This window comes from Priapulus caudatus, unplaced genomic scaffold (assembly GCF_000485595.1).
Source record: "Priapulus caudatus unplaced genomic scaffold, Priapulus_caudatus-5.0.1 Scaffold1094, whole genome shotgun sequence".
Taxonomy (NCBI): domain Eukaryota; kingdom Metazoa; phylum Priapulida; class Priapulimorpha; order Priapulimorphida; family Priapulidae; genus Priapulus; species Priapulus caudatus.
In genome coordinates, this window is record NW_014578155.1 from 38,374 (window position 1) to 61,358 (window position 22,985).

Consider the following 22,985-nt stretch of genomic DNA (forward strand, 5'->3'; position numbering starts at 1 on the left):
CATCCCATCCATCCATCCATCCATCCAATCCAGTCCATCCCTCCATCCATCCAAGTCCATCCATCCATCCATCCATCCATCCATCATCCATCCATCCATCCATCATCCAATCCATCCTATCCATCCATCCATCCATCAATCCATTCCATCCATCCCACTCATTCACTCCATCCATCTATGCCCATTTCATCCATTCATTCCATCCATCCATCCATCCATCCATCCATCATCCATCCATCATCCATCCATCCATCCATCCCATCATCCATCCATCCATTCCATCCATCCATCCATCCATCCATCCATCCATCCATCCATCAATTATCTTTCCATCTATCCATCCATCCATTCATCTCTCGATGACTCTATAGCTACTGAAGGTATCACAGTATATTACTACAGTCATTTCATATAGTAACATGCTATACGTCTAATTAAAATAAGGTTCAGTTACGAAGTCAATAACATATTACGCCTGTAGTTATGTATTTATGTGGGACGAGCTGTATGTATGTCGACTGCTACTTTGAGTATATTGAAGAGGAATTTGGAACATGTTTTGATTACGAGGCGCAAAACATGCAGTTGGGTATGCAGAACATAGTGCTAGTTTAGGTACATTTATGTATTTGTAAACATTTGTACATTTTTATACAAGAAATATATATATATATATATAATATATATATGCCTTATATATATTATTATATATATATGATATTGTATATATATTATATATATATAGATTCCAATGCCTGTCGTTTATGAGAGTGGTGGTGTTGGGGACTGCCGTGTGTCCGAGAGTGCTCGGATACTACCATGAGTAGCAGCAAATATAAGATAAAGTTATACGGACCGGGGGGTTAGTAATTTTTGACTCATGTTATATTGCATTAGCAGCAACTGTTCTCGTGTTGGAGTGAAAGCTCCACATCATCAGTGCCATAATACAGATGTGCCATTCTATTTTCTAGGAATCATCGCGAGCCAGCTATAAAACATCATTGCATAACTGTTGATCATTGTTCGTATGTCGTACGTTAGTTAGGAGTACCGTGCGCGTTTCTAAAAGAATACCATCAGATACTAATTAGCGCGTCATTTGTCGATGACTGCTGGCGCCGCTGCGCTAAGCATTCAAAGCCTTAAGCATTGACGCTAAACCTGAATTCATTGGTAACGAGTTCACATAACCGTTTCCTAAACGGAACTCGACAGAATTAGTAAAACATTATTTGCGAACTTAAAAGACAAACAACCTAGGCTACTGCGATTAAATGAGATACTGAGCAAAGCCGCCACAGCTACTCGAACACTACGAAGAAATGCCAACCTATGCTTTAACAGAGAAGTTCTACATATTGCTGAAAACCTGAGACCGCGACACTATGAACAAGAGAAACGAACTGTTAGTAAATGCGCAGACATAAAAGATAAATTTTATATTATAGGACAGGTATGTGACCTCTTACAATGCAATTCAGCTTAGCGGCCAGCGCGCCAGCAAGTCACCGACAATGACGCCGCTAATTAGTATCTATGCGTAATTCTTTAAACGCCGCAACGTAAATGAATACGAACAATAGATCACACTTATGCAATGATGTTTTATACTACTCGGGATGTTCTACAGTAGATCACTCTGTTTAGCACTGATCAAGTGTGGCAGCTTTCGCTCCACACAGAAACAGCTCTGAATGCAATAAACAGAGTCAAAATTACTACCGGTGTCCGTATAACTTTATCTATATATATATATTGCTATTGGAAATTAACTTCCGTTGGAAATTTGACAATGTTGTAGGCCAGTAAAATATTCTGAATATGCCTATGAAATCTAGATAATTTCAGAATAACTAAAAAATTGTGAATTTGATTTTTGACTTTGACATGATGGTTAGCAATAGATATTCTTTCACGGACGTGATAACTTATGTCATGCAGTGTCCGTATTTTTATCACACACTGCATGACTACAGAAAATATATAATTTGGCTCTAGAAATATCTACATCTGTTGCAGATACTTAGTAGATACTCTGCTTTGTGTAATACTTCGCTTCACGTTCAAGTTTCGAAATTTTCTGCAGAGCGAGGCGTTTGCCACAAGGTAGAGAGAGTTATAGATAATCATATTATATAATTTCATCATATATATGTGTTGTATTATATTATATATATATATATATATATATATATATATCAAAACAGCTGAATGACATCAACGAGACATTAATTATGCACGCTCAGACAGTCCATTAATTATGTCTCCAGTTGTGTCATTATCATATTATTTCTCGTGCTAATTTAATTGCATTTGGAAACTGAACTGCGTATATATATATATACTATATATAGTATATATATATATATATATATATACATATATATATATATATATATAAAATCATTTCAATATATTCTGCTGAATTTAACTTGCATTGTAAACTGCAACTGCGTAATATATATAATATATATATATATATATCTTGATCAGTGCCTATTGCCCGCACGCGTTAGCCTCACTATGTTCCGAGCAATCGGCTGCCGTCACTCCATCTTATATCGGCATGCACTTGCTTTGAGATGGTGTGGTCATGTCTCGTAGAAAACTGTGGGACGGCGCAAATCGAAACTGAAGATCCACTTCATAGGCCGTGTAGCTGTGGAGTGGCAGCGCCACCGCTTGCGTCGTACGACGCCTCGCCGTGACCGCGGTCGTACTTTTGAGACTCGGGCCGGTTTGCAAGTCGCAGTCGAGGCCGTGGGTCGTCCGGGGACTGACCTGTGGTCGTAGCTTGATGAGCTGAGCAACCGGCTGGGACCCCACGGCTTCATAGGTCACGTACCCGGCGTACCTCATCCGTTTCTTCTGCCCGTATGCCTGCAGAGTTAACTGTCTTAGCCGGCGGCTGTTCCGTGCGATGGACAGATATATTCGGGCGGTGCGGCGTCGGTACTGGAAAGAAATCCGCGCGCTGAGTGACAAGAATGCTCCTCATTAACTTATCTCATTGCCATTGAGGTCTGGCGTGCGATGTTCCATGATTCTGATTTCGAGTGATATCTAAGCTGTAGCATATCCTACGGCAGGGGGCATAAGTTTTCAAGCAAACTAAATCACATGCGGTGGGGCCCCTGAATGAATAATTGCGCCGTGGCGGCCGTGTTATGTTAATCTTGCTATTGTTTTGTAATTGTAATTGTTGTTCCATTATTTAATAGATTTTATTTTCGGATTACTTTTTGAAATATAATATAATTAAATTATTCCTAAGCTTGCTCTTTTTATATTGCTCAAAATCTACGGCGTGGCAGCTGCCCTTCTTGCCCCTAGAGGCAACGGCCCAGGACACGTGCTGCAGGACCGCGTTGCCCGCCGTATAATGCAGCGGATAGGAGGGGGGCCCGCCGACATCGTAATCAAGCCTGAATCGACGAGTACGAACGGATGGCTAAAAGCTCCCAGCCAGCTTGTTTTGTGCATTCGTGCAGGCAGCATTTTATGCCGGGAAAACAGATTCGAGCATGTAAACGTTTCGTCTGTCTGCACACTGACTATCTGACATGAACTTGGCAGGAATTTCCCGGTGCCACCTGTCAGAGCCAACAAATATCAGGAGTTAATAAAGACAAATTATCAATCAATCAATTTATCAAATTATCAATTTGTCTTTATTAACTCCTGCAAATATGTAATAAGAACCGAGTTCTTGAAATTATGCGGCATGTTTCGCACAAACACCCTTCTACTCGGTGAGGGTATTCTAATATAGTAAAGGTGGTTTGATAAGTAATTGCCAAGAGAGAGGTCGTTAATATATATCTGGCGTGGTCTTCCTAAACGGTTCATGCATTATCCCAGTAGCATGCATGTATGTATATAGCATGCGACTTACGTAAACTCGACCTCACGTGAATAGCTTTGTGCTACGCGATGCTAATTGACAATAATAATCTATTATTTACGCAAAGGGTTACTATAACGTAACTCTTGTACAAGTAGAGGACTGTACTATATATAGTATATATATATTATATATATTATATATATATATATATATATATATCATATATATTACTATATATATATATATATATATACATAGTATATTATAAAAAGATTAAGTTTAAATCGGAAACCGAACCTCTATAACTATTGTTCCAGCCGTCAACAGATAACATGTTTTGGTAACCTATTTATGCAACATTGTTATGCAAGATATACATCGTATAGTAAGGTGGGATGATTGTATGTTTGATTCTGAAGGAGAAATATTCTGTAACCGTATAAAAGTTGCTGTAGGCCTACCTGTTTCTTTGGAAGCCATAGTAACCACTGTGGAAAGTATCGTCGCTGTGAGGTGTGAGGAAGCTGTATTCTGCCTGCTAACGTAATTACACATGTTAATGTGAGCTATGAAACTGTACGATGTCCATAGAAGTACCTTGCAAGCTGCGAAATCTTGATTATTTTTTTCTCACACATTTCTCTTACAAACATACTGATACTTCCGCGTTGTTACTCTAATGATATTGTTCTCACAATTAATTGTGAATAAAAGTTATATGTTATATTATACTTTAAATATAATATGTGATTTTGTGCAGTAGAGGAACTCACTGCGAGAATGATTTGCCACTGTATAATTACATACTGCTGACAGCTGCACTTAAGACGAAAACTCCTAAAAAGAACCGATCTAAGAAATCCGGTACATGATGCTGAGAGAAAGCAATCGTTGATAATAATAAAACGTGTATTGACAGTAAAATATCATATATAAGTCGTAATAAAATAGGATGTTGTCGATATGTTGGATAAACATCTTACATGATTGAATAGGTACAGTTCATAATAACAAAGTATATAATTGCTAGAAATCCTGCAGCGACCACCAGATTGCGAGTTGGTTTGACAACTGCGTTTTATCCATCACCTTTACCGTCATGGCACGAGCTTACTTCATTTATATTCAATATTCAAAATAAAAATGCGATGCTTCGAAGCAGGAGAAATATGAGACTGAATATAAGATGCTCACACAGTGACTTCGGACACCCCGCGTCGTCCTCCCTGCGTGTTTTTTGCCGCGCGCGCACGTCACCCCAAGACAAACCCTTTGCTAGCGTAACTTGCACGAGTATTTATAGCTGTGTCCCCGATTCTGCACCCACTTTTAATGCAGGAGAGAATGACGTAGTATGGACTTTCGAGATGCTTTTGCCTGTCATTGTGAGCGAACAGAACGCGTGCCCAGAGAGCAGCGAGGCTAAATTTTCCCTTTACGTTGCTGCTCATCGGTTCAGCTAAATGATTGCAGGGAATACGTCTTGGAGGGTTGTGTTATTGCTGCTGAGCATAGGTCTTATAGCTACCGACGAAGGCCAGCAACACCCAATCGGCTTGCAGTACGAGAGTTATAGGCAGTATTATATACTGGCGGGTGCCGCTTATTTTCCTCGCAGTAATGTATGTGTTTTTCTTGTCGTATTTTGAGCGCCAGCCGAAAAAGGTCAAATTATGGTTAGCGTAATTTACTTTTCGCTGGCCAAAATGCATTTTCGAAAACATTCCACGAAAGCTTATTTTAGAGCTAACCCGTTTGTTTTAGCGCATGTGTCTGCTGCGTGTGCTGCGTGGATCTCCCTTACTACGGCCGGTAAGACATGAGTACGAGCTACGCGTGAACCGAAAGAATACTTAATAATATTTCGAATTAAAAATCTTACACGACCTTTAGGGGGAACTTGATATATGCGCTAGCGGGTGAACAAGAAGGGATGCGATATTACTTCTCACTACTCAAACTTGCACGGCCTCAGGGGGCACTTGAGTATGATCTGCGGGTGAACCGAAAAATTAAATTAATACTTCCTCACGACTCATCTTGCACGACCTCAGGGGGCAACTTTCATAATGAGATCGTGGTTTTTGATTCGGAACTGGAGTGTCAAGCGTATATCGCGTTTGATGTATAAATTTCCTGAGTTTTTTTTAATGTGGCGTTTTGTCTTTGAGCGTTTACTGACATGGATCCGCATTAATTATGTACGTTTGTGACCGACCAGGGCGAAGCTTCATGATTAGTAAGCTGCTTCTAATTGTAATGATCTTTCTAAGGCTGCGTTAAGCCGTTAACAAATACTGGCATAGATAATATGAATTAATTACGTACGTTGTTGTCATCTGTGGCGAACATAGATGAGTAGTAAAGTAACAAAGCCGCCTCTGACAAGATGATATAGATTAGGTGTAATTACCTGATGGTTGCTCAAGCTATGTAATAAAGGCAGTCTTGGCTGCCCGAGCACAGGCGCTATATGATAGATCACGATGCAATGATTCTGTGCACGATGCAGTGGAAGCGTTGCAAATGTTTCGAATAGTGTCTTTTAGGTAATATATATATATTATAGTATTATGAATATTGGCAAACGCAGTGCTGCGCTTTTTACTTTTATACTTACGGGTAAATCACATTGTAAATTTATCTTAGACGTGATAGATTTTAGTAACAACATAAATATTGTAATAAACTATGATTTATCGTAGTAGCCATATGTATAACGTATACGAACATGAAACAAGTAAAAACCAGTTTTTTGCTTGAAACCTGGAAATTGTTTCAATTCTCATCCTTGAACGAAGTATTCAATTAAGAAGAGGATGAGTCCATCTACATACCTGTTAATATGAGTTCTAGTGATAAAGTATAGTAAAAACGCCACCACAGTTCGTGCACAGCAGCGTAGCACTTGTTGCGGGAAGTTTCACAAATTATATATACCCGTTGTACGAAGGAAGTATAGTAATTCTCTTTGATGGATGCATGGTTGCTTGAGCTAATTGCTAGGCACAAGGGCACAGAGTGACTCTATGAAGACATGTTTTGCACGTTCTCTGTCTAGAGCTATAGTAAAGTTCTAGGGTCCTATATACTTTGTTATAGGGACCTACTAGTAACAGGGAGGTGCTGTCCAAGCGAGGTCAGGCACAGTATCATTTGCAGCATGAATATAGGTGGCTACAAAATACAGTGGGTGTGCTTGATTTCGTCGTAATTTAATTGCAATATATATAATTTTAATTAATGAGCGGCGGAAGCTAAACATGTGGGATAAAAGGCGCCCATTAGTATGAGGCAGTCCCCGTGCGACATTCGATTTCCATGGAAAAAACGTCTGCGTTCGATGGAACAAGTTGTAAAGACATCTTTCAGTCTGCAGGGTTGTGTCGTTATTTTTTTGGGTTGGTGGCGGGGTAGTTTGTTTTTACTTCATTTAATCATGCACCGGGGTAATAGAATTATAGATAAAGAACCTCTATTTAATAACAGAGCTGGCCTTTTTTTGATCATTTAATTATGAACAATTTATATTTCGGGAGTAAATAATTCGGTATAAGGAGGATTAATGTATGCGTTGTGGTTACTCTATCATGAAGCATGATACATTCTACGCTTACCTTGTGATACTTCACTGATTATGACTATAGGGCCAAGAGGGAGGGCAGATAAATACCATGCTATGTTGTTGAATATAAGCCTCGTTTTACACGGAGACCTCGTTTTGATGAAATACGGTATTTGCGAAATACCGAATCTGAGCACAAAAGTACGCGGGGTCCGAGCGTTCACACCGCTTGACTTCGCGTGGGCTCCAGAAATCGCCCCGTTATTTGCGGAGCTGCTGAGCTGCTTTAAACAATCAAGCGAACAAATGCGAAATAAACAATGCGAATGCGCACCAAACTGCCGATCAATACGGTAGACTGCGTCCGCGCTCGACAGTTACCAGACTCGCGTGTTACCTGATAACTTGGTCGAGCGCAGGACCAGTCTATCTACGCTAAATACCGGATTTCTTGCTACGTGTGAACGCGGCTATTATCTTATTCTAAACAGGTGCGCAAACTGTATTACTTGCACTATTTTTGTAATCTCCCTTCCCACTCAATACATATTTAATCTAACAAAATACCAACTGTTCAAACTAATAGTTTGTTGTTGTACTCCGTGTGTTTTACGGTTCAACAATATCGTCATTATGACATTGTCGTGCTTTCAACCATTCTCCATTCCCTCTTCCAATCTTTCCTGGCCACCGTCCCGTGCCCTCACCTTATAGCCCTGTCTATAATCCACACAGGTAAATGTTACCTGGTAACATAACGGTAATTGGTTGCAGAACTTTCTCTACAAGGCACTTGGTGTTGTACTACGCAAGGCCAACACAAAACACTTCATCGGTACGCAACTGGAGTTCATGTTCACCACAGTGAAACACACCAGTCAACTGGAGAGAGAGGTATACAGGTTCTATCACGTGCTGCAGCAGGATGCTGATTAAAATAGTATGAATGGTAGATGCGTTTTAGTTTTGCACAACGAGTAGTTCAATACAAAACATTTCAGAAATTATAGGAAGCTTCCAAAGGTTTAAATATATGTATAATTTTGGCCATTTGATTTTTTGTTGTTGGACAAAAGCGCATGTCTACATCACGATATCTCATTAGGCATGTTGTTTTCACAATGATTGTAGTCTGCCAGTCTGCAGAGTATTTAAATATTTAAGTAGTTAAGTATTTAATTGATATAAGATGAAAGCTGACCAAGGACACTAAGAAAAGTATAGTTGCCTTTATCCTGTATACAATTGACAATGTATTTTTATTCGCAGCAAGCAGTTGAGGCGATTTACAAAATGTCATATAATCAGGAGTGTATAATAGAGATCGCTATTATACCCTCCTGATATAATTACGCTATAAATATTATACACGAATCATGTTTATGATCCATATGTTCTTTTCACAGTTTTTGAGTCCCATTTGGGTTTAGAAGGCTTGCACTACCACCATACAACCATACAACCATACCACCATACCACCATACCACCATACAACCATACCACCATACCACCATACCACCATACCACCATACAACCATACCACCATACCACCATACAACCATACCACCATACAACCATACCACCATACCACCATACCACCATACAACCATACAACCATACACCATTACTACCATACACCATACACCATACCACCATACAACCATACCACCATACAACCATACAACCATACCACCATACAACCATACCACCATACCACCATACCACCATACCACCATAGGTAGTGATAAGTAGATGCAGCATTAATTTCTTATGACCTTCTTCTATCCCCATCTTTTCACCACACCCATTATTGATATGATTGCGTTGCAGGGATGTGCGATAGGCTTTGGCTACTGTGCTTCCACCAATTTTGAGACTGTCATAACCAAACTGGAGCAACTGGCTAAGGGAGAGTTGCAGAAAAAGTCATCCGGTATCTTCAGCTTCATAAAGGTATGTACATAAGTGATAAAGACTTATTGTTAGACTGCATTATTTCACTTATTACCTAATACATTTTACTTAATAGTCTGAATAGTGTGAACCGTGAATAGGGTTAGAGCTTAGAATATGAGAGTAAATTTTGCGATAAACTACTTTTTATTAAAACATGTGGCTTTACTACCTAAGGTGAAGAAGGACTTAAGGTCAATAGGAGAAATCAACTTGGCAAAAAGTTGTTAATCTATTCGATTGGCTTATGATAATATGCATATCATATGCATATTATCCTAAGCCAATCGAATATATTAACAGATATCTGTGTAGATGCAAAATATAATTTTGAACTTCAAGCGTGATGTGCTTTTGCTGTTACATGTGAGAATTTTTGCAGGACAAAATGGATACCGATACCACAGGAATGGACCAGAGTAGAGCCACTGCTATTCTATGCTATGGCCAGGTTGCCTTTTATGCACAGCCAAGCCAACTGCAGGCTAGCATGGACAGCAGCATACTTCGCAGTATTGTGCCACATTTCAACAGCAAGGTGAAACATACTTACATGAGGGATGTATGGGTCTGTAAAAGGGTAATGCAAGATAAGTTAATTGTGATGAAGAGGGCATACAATAGAGGGAGCAATGTGTACATGATTCTTTAACATGGGAGGAAATGTAGGGTGAAGGTAATATGGGGAGAAGGGTTGTTGAAGAAGGAACAAAATGAACGGAACGAGGGCATGGGAGAGAAGAAGAGATTAATTGATTGTGGAGACAAGGGATGGAGACGTAATGTATACACAGGAGAGAAAAGTGTCCACAGGATAAAAGATGGGAGGTTGTAGGAGAGACACGGGTTAGAGCTGGAATTAATAAGTAGTCGGAATGCATAAGTGCAGGCAGAGGTGGCTTAGGATGCTAAGTAGTGAGCTACCTATAGCACCCGATGGAAATGACTTACGGCCACCATTAAAAACCAAGTGATTAAAAAAGGGGTGGCAGAGCCAGGCATGTGGTGTGCATCACAAAACGTGTCCTGGTTGATTTGATGGTCCAGCACAGTCTCACTATAAAGCCTCCCTATACTAATGTATATAGGTAAGGGGGTGTGAGCATTGTAGCGAGCCATCATACAGGAAGTTAATGGGTGATTAATATTTGATTATAGTTAATATTATTTTGTAGTGATACATTAACTTGGCATCTTAATCCTGTGACTGGGTGTTTCAGGAGCCTGTTGTAAAGAGAAGCCTGACACAGGCAGTCGAGCTAATAGGGAACGCACTGCATCCGACTCACATGAAGATGTCCTATGAGCTTGCCAACCGTCCAAACCTCCTAGGCCACATGATGGTGAGACTGAGTGCCTCCCTGGCATACATATGCACAGTGTAATGAACAATGAAATGGCTAAGAAGTCATGCACTGCATAGATTTAATCATCTAACCTTTGTCGATGCTGGCTCTTTTTAGGCATTTTGCAAAGCTGAGAGCTCCAAGTCTCTGAACACAGATTTAAAGCAGCTGTCAGTGCAAGCCTGTACTGCTCTACTGTATCCTTATTTAAACAAGCACGAGTATTAGATGGAATATGTGCACTGCAAAGGTAGTCGGGTTATGGTGTTTTGTAACATAGTTTTCACAAGTATGATGGAAATCCTTATGCATAATTAAAATTCTGCGGGAGGTTGTAGAAAATAGTAACCGTGATTTAAGTAACAGTATACAGCAACCACATTGAGCTATTAATTTGTTCATGCACAGGTGTGCACTACTAGCATATGTTAGTTATGAAGTGTACCTGCTCATATACCACAACGAGTATGGCGAGTGGCAACGCTTGGCAGCGGCCAGCACATTAACAAAACCACAGTTACCACCATTGATACCAAACTATATCAGCTGCCATATCGGTTAGTTGTCATATAGTCACCTTAAATTGTTACCATTGCCCATATCACTCAGATGCTTAAATAGTTGGGTAAAAATGCTACAACACGGTGACAATACATTACTAGACATGTTATAGTCAGGAGTAAATTGAAAGCCCTTACAATAACACATGGAAGAAAGTTTATCACCCATCGTAACAATAAATTGTTACCATGTGTTAATTATGCCATTATATGTTATAACTCTCCTCTTCTATTTGTCAACAGTTACTTTAAATTGTTACCATAAACTATATACATCACTATATATAATTCGGAAATTTTGTAATTTAACTTTAATCGCCCATGGTGACAATAAATTGTTACCATATGTTAATCATGCCACTCCACCATTATAAATCCTGTCTTGTATTTTTCACAGTTACTTTAAATTGTTACCATAACCCATGCAGCACTATGCATGTTAGGAAATTTTGCAATTTTTAAAATCACCCATGGTGAGCACTGACCATATGTTAACCATGCCATTCTGCCCTGCCATTCACCATTATAAATGGTCATATATGTCACAGTCACTTGAAATTGTTACCATAATCCAAACATCACTATATGTTTCAAACCTGTCAATTAATGATGTTACATCGTAACAATAAATTATTACAATAGTGTATTATACTATTGTAACTGGCAGTTATGATATTATAATGCCTACCCCGACCATTTTACAATTGAAATATATGGCAATTGAATCACGTGAGAAAAATTAGCAACCTATTTTAGCAAGGTACAATTGTTCATTCTGTCATTTTAAATTGGTTTGTGCACAACCTATGGGTGTCGCCGTCCAGTTAGTCGTGTTAGTGGTCTTGAATGAAATACAGCACGCACATTTTAGCTTCAGGTTGACGTTTGGACAAAACGCGCCTTGCACATGTTACAGCAGGTAGGCAGAGAGGTGTCGAACCTGCTATCATAGTAGCTGAATGAGAGTTGCATTTGTGCATGAGCGGTTTATCAGCAACTGCATTTTTCTGAGTTTTTGCTTTCTTCGTGTTGATCACCTGCCGCTATTATGCATGGGAAATCTACATTCCACACAGTATAGAAACATGTGGACAAGAGCGTATTAAGAAGGTTAATCTTAATATGCTTCTTAATACGCTCTTGATGTGGAACGTTTGCATACTGTCAGTAACGCTCATAGGGTCTATGTCCTCCAGGGTACTATCGGAGGGTACCCTTGGTACGGTTCGATATATATATCAAAACGTACCCTGGTAACTATGCTGATATGAGTTTAGGGTTAGGTTAGGGAGTAGGCGTAAGGCGGACTGCCCTAGGACTCGTTAGTGGAGGTAGGCGATAGGTAGCGGTCGTCGGCATATTAGATAGTACCAGGGTACGTTCCGATATATGTCGAAACGCGTACCCAGGGTACAAGCGCTTCGATAGTCACCCAGGGGGACATAGACGCCTCTCAGCGTCAGTATACGCCAGTAGCTGGACGCAACTCAACACCGTAGCTTCGCCACTACAAGTAAACTCACGCGTGTTTTGTATTGCCTTGATGATCTTATGGCATCTCTTTTAGTTATTTCATAAATGGCCGTGAAGTCCGTCAGTACATCTGCAAGAGGCTACTCGCACTCGTAGCCACGGGTTAAACACTGTTAATCGCGAAGCGTGATGAATTGAACTCGAACACGGTGATAATCAAAGCGCACAATATATATTGTCCGTTCTCATGCGGCGTTCTGCAATGTAAGTCAGCGAGCTTTGTTTAAATCTACACCGCTAAAATACGCTGGTTTCATGCAAATAGGTCTGCAAGTTAAAATGCGATGCCTGTGAATGATTTCTAAAGGTTGCATGGATGAGAACATATGTACACTGGTGGCAAAGAATGAGGCCTATCTTTGCTGCTAACACTTTTATGTCAAGCCAAGCTAATTCCATGCCAACGCTACGAACCACGCGTCCTTCACAAGTTTGTGATAGTCGCATATGCCATGTATTAATCTCACTTTAGCTCTAGAACTATAAGCCCTTCAGCTCTGGCCACAGGCCTGTGTAGCCAGCAGTTCATGTGATTTAGAATGTGGGAACACATCCTGCTCAGTAATTAAGTCATCAATACCATCTGAGGTGGTACACTACTCCATTTCATATTTCAGCTCAACGCTTGACAAATGCGTTAAGCTGAGGCTATTGCCATGGTGCGTCCGTCCGTCGTGCCGTCCGTCTGTCCGTGCTGTCGCGTTCGTCCGTCCGTCCGTTTCCTCGTCCTCCGTTCCGTCTCGTCATCCGTCCTCGTAACTTCTGACAACAATTTGCTACGGTCAACGGATAACCTCAGGAACGGCAAATTTGACCCACATGTTTTGAAATTGGTTATAGTTGTTACTGCTATGCTTCACATATTGAACGTCCTATTTGGGACTGAACTCTGCACCGCCAGCCATGTGACGTGGCCCTTTTGAAGCCACGCCAATTTTTTGGCAAAAATGGAGGAATCTGCATTAGTGCAGCTTCAGGTATCAACGGATTTTGACTTATTCTTTGGTTATGTGAATGAATAAGGGCCTCGGGGTTTTGATGATTTAAGAAATATACTTAGTCAATTAGGCCTTGTTTTGGCAATTATATAGATATTAACTACATATAGACACACAGATAACAAGTCTGTGGTAGTCACAGCTCCGTCCTGGTTCATCTTTTACAAAGGATTTTGTATTGCCGACAATGATCTTTTAATGCAGAACAGTTGGTATTCTTCCTCTCCACTCCTGGCCGGATAAAACGCTATGGGATTAGCAGCTAGATAGTTTATGACAAATCATGTCGGACAGCGCAGCAGATAACCTAGTTCTATTTTGACGACGCCATCTTGCTAAGAGAAACACCCGGTCCCGTCAAGCGCAGGCTCTACCGGCCAAATCTACTCCGGTCACAAATTGTGATTTTTATTTCGTGGTTATAATATTGCCGCATAATACAGATGGCAGCGTCGCCGTGCTCACCATTCCGCCTAGAAAACCTCCATACGAAGTAACACGGCTTCCATGGCCACGCATATTAATTTGACAAAGCTCTGTGTTATGGGCAGGAAAACCCATTGTCACGCTGGTATATATATACGGCAGGGCTTAGGGCTGGACATAACCGTATCTCTCACATCTTACCCCGTTGACCAATGCGGGAGCGTTCGCCCTTTTAGGCAGTGGCCGTAATCTCGAAATATTATAAAGAACGGCGTTAATGCGATCCATTTCAGGTGTAACGCCATCACGTCGGCCCTCCCATATCAGACTTGCTCACCAATTTCTCAACATTTATTTCACCATAAAACCATTGACACATCAGTTATCGGCAAGCGTACTATAATGGTGTTCTCATGCCCATCATATACTCTTCGGTTTCTATAATCGTAAGCGTTGAATGTTGCTCCATTAAAACTGACTGTCTTACTCACTTCACCACCACACGAGCGCCCCGGATGATCATCATTGTGTGCCGTTTTTTGATAAGCACTGCTACCTCAAGGTGTCCATTGACACTTCTTCATTGATCCGCTAAAATATTCAGCTAAACAGCTCTGAGTTATGTTCCTCACGCTAAAGCTGAAGAGTCGTCGTAACTCAGGTACTAAAGATATGTACCGACGCGCGAGGTACGATTATATGTATAATACACAACAGTGTATCCCAGCTAGCCTTGTACTACAGAAGTTGTACCCTTTAGACGCCTACGACATTTAACGCGCCTAACCCCTAACCCTAGCACCCTAAACCGAGTGCCGCACCTAACTAAAACATAACACTCATTAAAAATATAAAGAAAAAAATAAAGAAAAGAACACATAATCTAACAACCTCGACACACTACCTCCAGCCAGCGCGGCGGAGGGTACACTATCTGCCTAAAGTACTGATCATGACCAACCGAGCCCATCTGGCCGGTCAGTAACGTCTGACTAGTGAAGATACTCCGCTAAAGTACAACAGGCGACGAATAATATGGTCGTACAGCTTTGGCTGAGAGGTCTATGTCCCGACGTCGTCACTGCGGCTCCGGCGGGAACGCGGCTCTCGATGGCGCTCCCGGGTGCCGGAAGCGTACCCTGGGTAAGCTCAATCTTAATATGAAACCTGGCACCGCGACCCCAGCCTGTTCCAGCTAAGCGAGCCTCGAGTAGGGGATGTCGCCGGATGCCGTATCCTCCGACTAACCCTAACCCTAAACGCTTGAATCCTAGTGGACCGCCTAGACCCATGATCCAAATAGTGACAGCGGCTAGACTGTTCTGCGGTGATAGCACCCCCGGCGACTGTACCGCAGGGTTACCGTTCCGGCCGTTACCCCGCTGGGCGCGACGATAGACCTATGCACGCGTTAAGTTTTGCTGACACAGTAACCCACATTACCAGATTAGGGTGTTCCTCCGGCCACCGATAGCTAAACGATCGCAAGTTAACCATGGTTATACCGGCCATGCGCTGTTAGTGTATGCTGCTCTCCCAGATTCACGTAAATATAAACAACCAAGGTTTTATATATATTGTAGCACTAGGGGGCAATGGGGTTTACTATTTAACATAAGTGTGTATTGTAGCAATACTAGTAACATAATATGGTTACCTGTGTTTTTTCGCTAGGTGTCAAACGACAAAACAATAGTATTATGTTGGCCTTTAAAACATTACCTATAATCACAGCGTTTTTTGCAACTGAATAGTCAAGATGTTTTGTTATTAACCCAGGTCAGGCACCAATAAGTTTTATCATAAAAATCTCGAAAAATCGTCGATGCAGCTACGATTTTCAATCGTTACTCAGGTAATCAGTTTAATGGTTGCTTCGTTACCATATTCTCTAGGCTCCTCAATCATCCCCCCGCAGGACCGCCCGCACTGTTTAACCACAGCACTGTTCTGTGAGAAGGGGTTCGACTTGAGTATCTTGTTAGCCGTATCTTCATATTGGGGCAATCTCTTAACAAAGGTACCAAAGCTGGATTGTAGAAGGCTTGTCAATGTTGAGGCCTGCCATGACGTGGTGCACATGTTGGCTCCTTCGACTTGCACCTTGCAGGCAAGCTGGATCCACAGGCTATCTCTGCACCCGCAAACCCTGTCTGATCTATGACAATTTCATGGAATGCTATTTTTCCCCTGTACTGGCAGATTCTGAAAAAAGCCAAGTGAGGCTAGATTAGTTCTTTTCTACGACATACACGTATATTCGGAAATTCATAATCTATGTTCTTAACTACAGCATATACTTTCTGGAGAAATTACCAACATGTTTCGTATAGCCCCCCCCCCCCCGGTGTTACTATTTCTCTAAGTGATTCGGTTATACAATAAGGCAACCATACCAAAAATACATACAACCGTACATCCGCCGATGCATACTCAGACATTTTATTAACTACCATCTCGATATGCTTATGACATTTACATTTATGTGAAGCTGTTGGAGAACTGGTTTATTGTCATGTCATACTTTCCACAATGAAGGTTTGGAGAGAGCTATATATATCACACCACGGTATGTGAATCTTTTCATCAGCCTAAGGGCACTCTGGAAAGGTGAAGAGAGAAGAGCTGTGTCGAACCTAGTTGCCTATAGCCCCATCGGATGACGGCCCTCTGTTAATGAGAATTACTGCAGCAGATTCTGCCCGCCTGAGTCCCTTGGGAATTCTGATACTCTGGACGTTATTTTCAGGGAGTATTTGTTCATTACCATGTAACTTAGCAGTCTTTCACACTCAGTCCGTCAGGTGCGCTGTGTATTACTTGTTGTGTAAAATGTATACAGACACTCTCTTTGCGTCACGTGTACGTCACACCGCACTGTAGGATAGGATAACGATCGTTACTTATTGATTTATGATAACATTAAACATATTGAAGTAGGGTTCTCTCAGTGAAAGCATGCTTTAGAAAGCCCACGACGTTATTTAATGTGTTGGCATCTAATTGATGGTTGCTTGGTTCCTCTATAGCACCTTGGGCAGTGGCTAAGTTCGCTGCAGCCGTATGAGAGAGAACGATCCATGTCTGCAGCCTGTGAGGTCCTCTATTGCTACCACGAAAACAAGGAATTTGGAGTTGGGGTAAATTCATGTTGCTATGATAACAAAATATAATACCTGCTAGATCAATTATTTATTCAATAGCCTGCATTGTAAAAGAGAATTTTTTAGTAGTAACATAAATAAGGTCATGTGATAAATTTTCAGTTAAACTTGGTGTAACTATAATCTGCCAAAAACGGCAAGATATTAAGGCACAATTTATGATTAATAATATAATGAGTAATTGCACATCAATTGGTTTAAGAATTATACAACATTTGTGTGCATTGAATACGTGGGAGTTTTTAAGTAGCCATATCATCAAAGCCAAGCCAAGGGTTGTCATACTAAGTATATTAAGTATATTAAGTAGCCAAGGGTTGAATACTTGTCAATCTACTCGCACAACCATATGAATCAGCATCCATCGTGTGTTCACAGAATTCCACGACGTTCACTAACTTAGGACGTCACGTCGGAGTGCTTGTACCGAGGGTCAGTGATCCGTTGGTCAGTGTCCGACAACTGGCCATCGGTGCCATCCAGAGCCTGCTGCAGATTCAATTGCTCTATCAGGGTGCGTGACTCAAACATGTTCAATAACCATCCAGCAAATGAGTTTACGTTTAGTGACTGTTGGTGACTATCTCAACAGTAGCTCATTAACGTACATGACTAGATAGTAGAATATTATCGTATATACAGTGAGTAATGTACATACGCAATAATGTTCGTCGTATTGCAGTTAATGTTCAGAAAGCTCTTGGCTATTTGGTAATTGTTGGTAACTAAAATGCACAGTAGTGATGTTCATCGTTCTCTTGACTATTTGGTGATGTCACTGCCCAGAATGTGTGGTAATTGTCGTTATTGTATTGAGCATTTTCTTATTGTTGTTACCTATAAGAATGCGGTGTGATGTTGTTTGTTCTGTTGCAGGTACTCCTAGGGATGATGAAGATGCAATGATCAGCGCACTGTCAGTTCTGAAGGAGAGGGTGGCCCGTGATGATCCAAACGCATTGTTTAGTGTAGTCAGTGACCTATCTAAGGTAAGCTTTCAACTTATCAACATCATCAAAACATTTATAAACCTATATTTGATTTTTGAGATCATTTGATTTAACATTATAATTACTTACACTGTGCATTACACATGTTACACCAGCTGAAATTTCTCCAACCAGAGGTGGCTTGTATAGTTCACTATTATTTGAAAAGTATAGTCTGAAACATTTAGTTAACTTTGCTAAACCTTAAACCCTAGATCATGTACTGCTTTTAGTCGATGGCATTAACTGCCACCGATTTTTTTAAAATAATATCACATCCTCGATCCTGATCACATGTATATAATATAATATAATATATATATATATATATAGAAGTAAAATCACACACGAACACCCATGTAGATAAAAAACAAATTCAAATAATAGATTAAGGGTGTTTATGTTTTAATACGCGAGATGTACATCTCGAAAGCTCGCGTGTTAAAACTTAAAAACACCCTTAAATCGCTAAGAAACATCAAAGCAGGTATAGCGCCATCTACCGTCACAAATTGTGATTTATTTTGGTTTATAAATATTATTGCGATATACAGATGGCAACCGTGTGCTACCGCCTAGAAAAACTCATACGAAGTAAACACTTCCATGCAACCAATTAAACTTTGACAAAAGTTGTGTTATGGGCAGGGAAACACCATTGTCACGTGGTATATATATAGCAGCTACGTGGAATAAGCGTATCTTCTCAATCTTACACGTTACACATCGGGAGCTCTTCGCTTTTAGGCAGTGCCTACAATCTGAATATTATAAAAACGTTAAATGGCGATCATTTAGGTGTAATGCCATCACTCGCCCTCATCTCACGACTTTCACATCTCAAACATTTATTTTCACATAAAAAAATACACATAATTATCAAGAGTTATATAAGGGTGGAGTTCTCCCATATATACTCTTCGGTTTCTATAATGACGTGATGGTTGCCTCAATTAAAACTGCACTTCTTTCTCACTCACTATTTTGTCCTTTTTGTGGTAAGCTACCAGTGTCATTGACACCTTTCATTTCCACTAAATATTCAGTAAAATTTCTGAGCTGAAGTTCTCAGTAAAGCTGAAAGGAGTCGTCGTATCAGGCTCTACGCATATGCTTACCGACGCGTAACATATATGGTATACCACCAAAGTGTACAGATAGCCTTGTACTACAGAAAGTGTTACTTACCCTAACTTTAAGCCCTACCCTAACCCTAACCCTTAAACCCATAACCCTAAACATACCTCATAATAAAATATAAACATAATACTAAAACAACCTAATAAACTACCTCGGGTACATATCTGTAGTACCTGATATGTACAACGACCCCATCTGCCTCAGTAACGAAGTCAGTGAAGATACTCCCGTAAAGTACAACAGCCAACATAGTAATAGTTGGTAACTGTAGTTTGGCTGAGAAGGATCTATGTCCCGTGGTACTGCCGGCAAGCGTCACCCTTGGTACTATCTTATTCATTGCCGCGACGGCCGATACCTCGCCTGTTCACTAACGAGTCAAGGCGAGTCGCCTATGCCTACTCCCTAACCCTAACCCTAACCTTAATCAACACCTAAGCCATTATCAAATAAGTGACCAGGTACGTTCTGGTATACCGGACTGTACCCAGGGGTAGCGTCCGGCAGTACCCTGGGCGGACATAGACGCCTATGAGCGTAAGTTTGTATGACAGTACAGTTACCAGATTATGTTACTTGCCATACAAAGTCGCAGTTACCATGGTCTATTACCATGGTGATTATGCTGCTCTTCCAATTTCAGTAAATATAAACACCAAGTTTTATATATAATTGTAGACATAGGGGCAAATGGTACTATTTAACATAAGTGTGTATTGTACAACTAGTAGTAACATAATATCAGTTACTGCTGTTTTTTAACTAGCCGTTTTCAAAGACAAAACAATATATGATGTTGCTTTAAACATTACTATAGTCAATTTTTTGCGCACTGAACTATGCAAATTTTGTTGTCAACCAGTCCGAGCCCAACAATAATATTTATATAAAATCTCCTGGAAAAATCGTGAATCCCAGCCTCCATTTTTCATGTTTACTCGCTAATAATTTATGGTTCTTCGTTACCATATTCTACAACATCCCGCAGACCCGCACTGTTAAAGCATTTTTAAAGTTCATTAGTAATTTTGTTACGTATTTAATATTGGCAATCTAAAAAGGTACCAAGCTGATTGTAGAACTTGTAATGTTGAAGGCCTTCCATACGTGTGCACATGTTGGACCTTGACTTGCTCTTGCAGCAAGCTGGGATCCAAGGCTATCTCTGACAGAAACCTCTGATCTAATGGGACAAATTTCATGAATGCTATTTTCCCTTACTGCCAGATTCTGGGAAGAGCAAAGAGGTATGCATAGTTTTTTTTCGACATACATATATTGGAAATTTCATAATCTATTGATTCTTACTACACATATATTTCTGGAGAAATTACAACATGTTTATAGCCCCCCCCCCCCTCCGGTGTTACTATTTTCTCTAAGTGATTCGTTTATACAGTAAGCAAAATACGAATACATACCAACCGTACATACCGCCATGCATACTAACATTTTATTACTACATCTCATATCTTATGCGTTACATTTTATGTGAGCTGTTGAGAATGTTTATTGTCATGTCATACTTTCCACCAATGAAGGTTTGAGAAGTATATATAACACACTATGTGAATTTTATCACTAGGACACTGAAGGTGAGAGAGAGAGCTGTGTCGACCTATTGGCTCATACCACGGATAGCCTTAATGAATTACTGAAGCAGATTCTGCTCAAGTCCTTGAATTCTGATACTCTGGAAGTTATTTTCAAGGTATGTGTTCATTACATGTAATTACATCTTCCATCATATCAGGTGGTGTGCTATCTATTGGTTGTGTAAATTATAACACTTCTTTCTCACTGTACGTCACACACGCAATTAGGATAGATAACGCATTGTTAGCTGAATCCTTCAGTATCTGAGTGCTACTCACCTCGTACAACGGGTTAAACACTGTAATCGCGAACGTGATGATTGACTCGAAACGGTGATATTCAAGCGGAAAATTATTTGTCAGTCTCATCCGTTCTCTCAAATGTAGTCAGCGACTTTGTTTAAATCTAAACCCTAAAATACGTGGTTTCATGCAATACTGCAGTTAAATGCGATTCTGTGAATGATTTCTGCATGAAATCTTGCACGGATGAAAATATGTACACTGGTGCAAAGAATAGGCCTATTCTTTGCTGCTACACTTTTATGTGACTAACTAATTCCATGGCCAACGCTACCAACCACCGTCTTCACAAGTTTGTGAATAGTCGCATATGCCATGTATTACCTCACTTAGCTCTAGAACTATAGCCCTTCGCTCTGCCACAGGCCTGTGTACCAGCAGTTCTGTGATTTAGAATGTGGGACACATCTGCTCGTAATTAAGTCATAATACAATTTAGGTGGTACACTACTCCATTCATTTTCAGCTCACCTTGATATCGTTAAGCTGAGCTATTGCCATGGGTCGTCGTCCGTCGTCCGTCCGTCTGTCCGTTCGTTCGTCCGTCCGTCTGTCCGTTCGTTCGTCCGTCCGTCCGTCCGTCCGTTCGTCAACATTTGGCTACGGCCAACGATAACTCAGGAACCATTTGACCCACATGTTTGAAATTGGGTATAGTTGTTACTGCTATGCTTCTATATTGAACGGCCTATTTTGGAGCACGCCAGTCGACGTACTTTTGAGCCACGGCAATTTTTTGGCAAAAATGGGAATTGCCATTAGTCAGTTCAGGTTCAACGGATTTTGCTTATTTTTGGTATGTGAATGAATAAGGGCTAGGGGTTTTGATATTTAAAAATAAATTATGCAAATTAGGTTGGTTTTGGCAATTATATAGCATATTATAATATAGACACGCAGATAACAGTCTGTGGTGTCACACTCGTCTGGTTCATTTTACAAGATTTCATTGACAATATCTTTAATGCAAAATTGGCATTTCCTTTCCACCCTGCCGATAAAACGTCTATATTAGAGTAAAGTTTTACAAAACATGTCGGAACGCAGCATAACCTATTTATTTCGAACGCCATCGCTGCTAAAACATCATAAGCAGGTATAGCGCATCTCCGTCACAAATTGTGATTTATTTTGGTTTATAAATTATTATTGCGATATACAGATGGCAACCGTGTGCTACCGCCTAGAAAAACTCATACGAAGTAAACACTTCCATGCAACCAATTAAACTTTGACAAAAGTTGTGTTATGGGCAGGGAACACACATTGTCACGTGGTATATATATAGCAGCTACGTGGAATAAGCGTATCTTCTCAATCTTCACGTTACACATCGGGAACTTCCGTTTTAGGCAGTGCCTCAATCTGAATATTATAAAAACGTTAAATGGCGATCATTTAGGTGTAATGCCATCACTCGCCCTCATCTCGACTTTCACATCTCAAACATTTATTTTCACATAAAAAATTACAATAATTATCAAGAGTATATAATGGGTGTTCTCCCACAGGGGCGGTGCCAGGTATTTCTTAGGGGGGGCGAAACCAGGGAGCGTGTACAGA

The 22,985-nt window shown here is 40.4% G+C and overlaps 2 protein-coding genes across 2 annotated transcripts in view; both read left to right on the forward strand.

Moving 5' to 3' along the window:
* LOC106815345 (maestro heat-like repeat-containing protein family member 1) overlaps window positions 1-21,229 on the forward strand; it is a 56,957-nt gene extending 35,728 nt beyond the window's left edge. The window contains exons 17-23 of the mRNA XM_014819792.1: window positions 8,190-8,309; window positions 9,246-9,368; window positions 9,751-9,906; window positions 10,589-10,711; window positions 10,832-10,911; window positions 20,667-20,771; window positions 21,110-21,229. Of these exons, the coding sequence (XP_014675278.1) occupies window positions 8,190-8,309; window positions 9,246-9,368; window positions 9,751-9,906; window positions 10,589-10,711; window positions 10,832-10,911; window positions 20,667-20,706 (642 nt within the window). The 3' untranslated portion in view covers window positions 20,707-20,771; window positions 21,110-21,229. The remainder of the gene's footprint in view (window positions 1-8,189; window positions 8,310-9,245; window positions 9,369-9,750; window positions 9,907-10,588; window positions 10,712-10,831; window positions 10,912-20,666; window positions 20,772-21,109) is intronic.
* LOC106815349 (maestro heat-like repeat-containing protein family member 1) lies at window positions 17,265-18,472 on the forward strand. The gene is made up of 3 exons (XM_014819797.1): window positions 17,265-17,371; window positions 17,774-17,909; window positions 18,272-18,472. Exons 1-3 carry the CDS (start codon window positions 17,312-17,314, stop codon window positions 18,451-18,453), a joined length of 378 nt encoding a protein of 125 aa, XP_014675283.1. The 5' UTR covers window positions 17,265-17,311; the 3' UTR covers window positions 18,454-18,472.
* Window positions 21,230-22,985: the final 1,756 nt, after the last annotated feature.

Coding starts and splice junctions, on each gene's coding strand:
- LOC106815349 (XM_014819797.1), top strand. CDS start 17,312: ATGTCTGCAGCCTGTGAGGTCCTCTATTGCTACCACGAAAACAAGGAA. Junction 17,372..17,773: donor ACAAGGAATTTGGAGTTGGG/GTAAATTCATGT, acceptor GTGTGTTCACAG/AATTCCACGACGTTCACTAA. Junction 17,910..18,271: donor GATTCAATTGCTCTATCAGG/GTGCGTGACTCA, acceptor GTTCTGTTGCAG/GTACTCCTAGGGATGATGAA.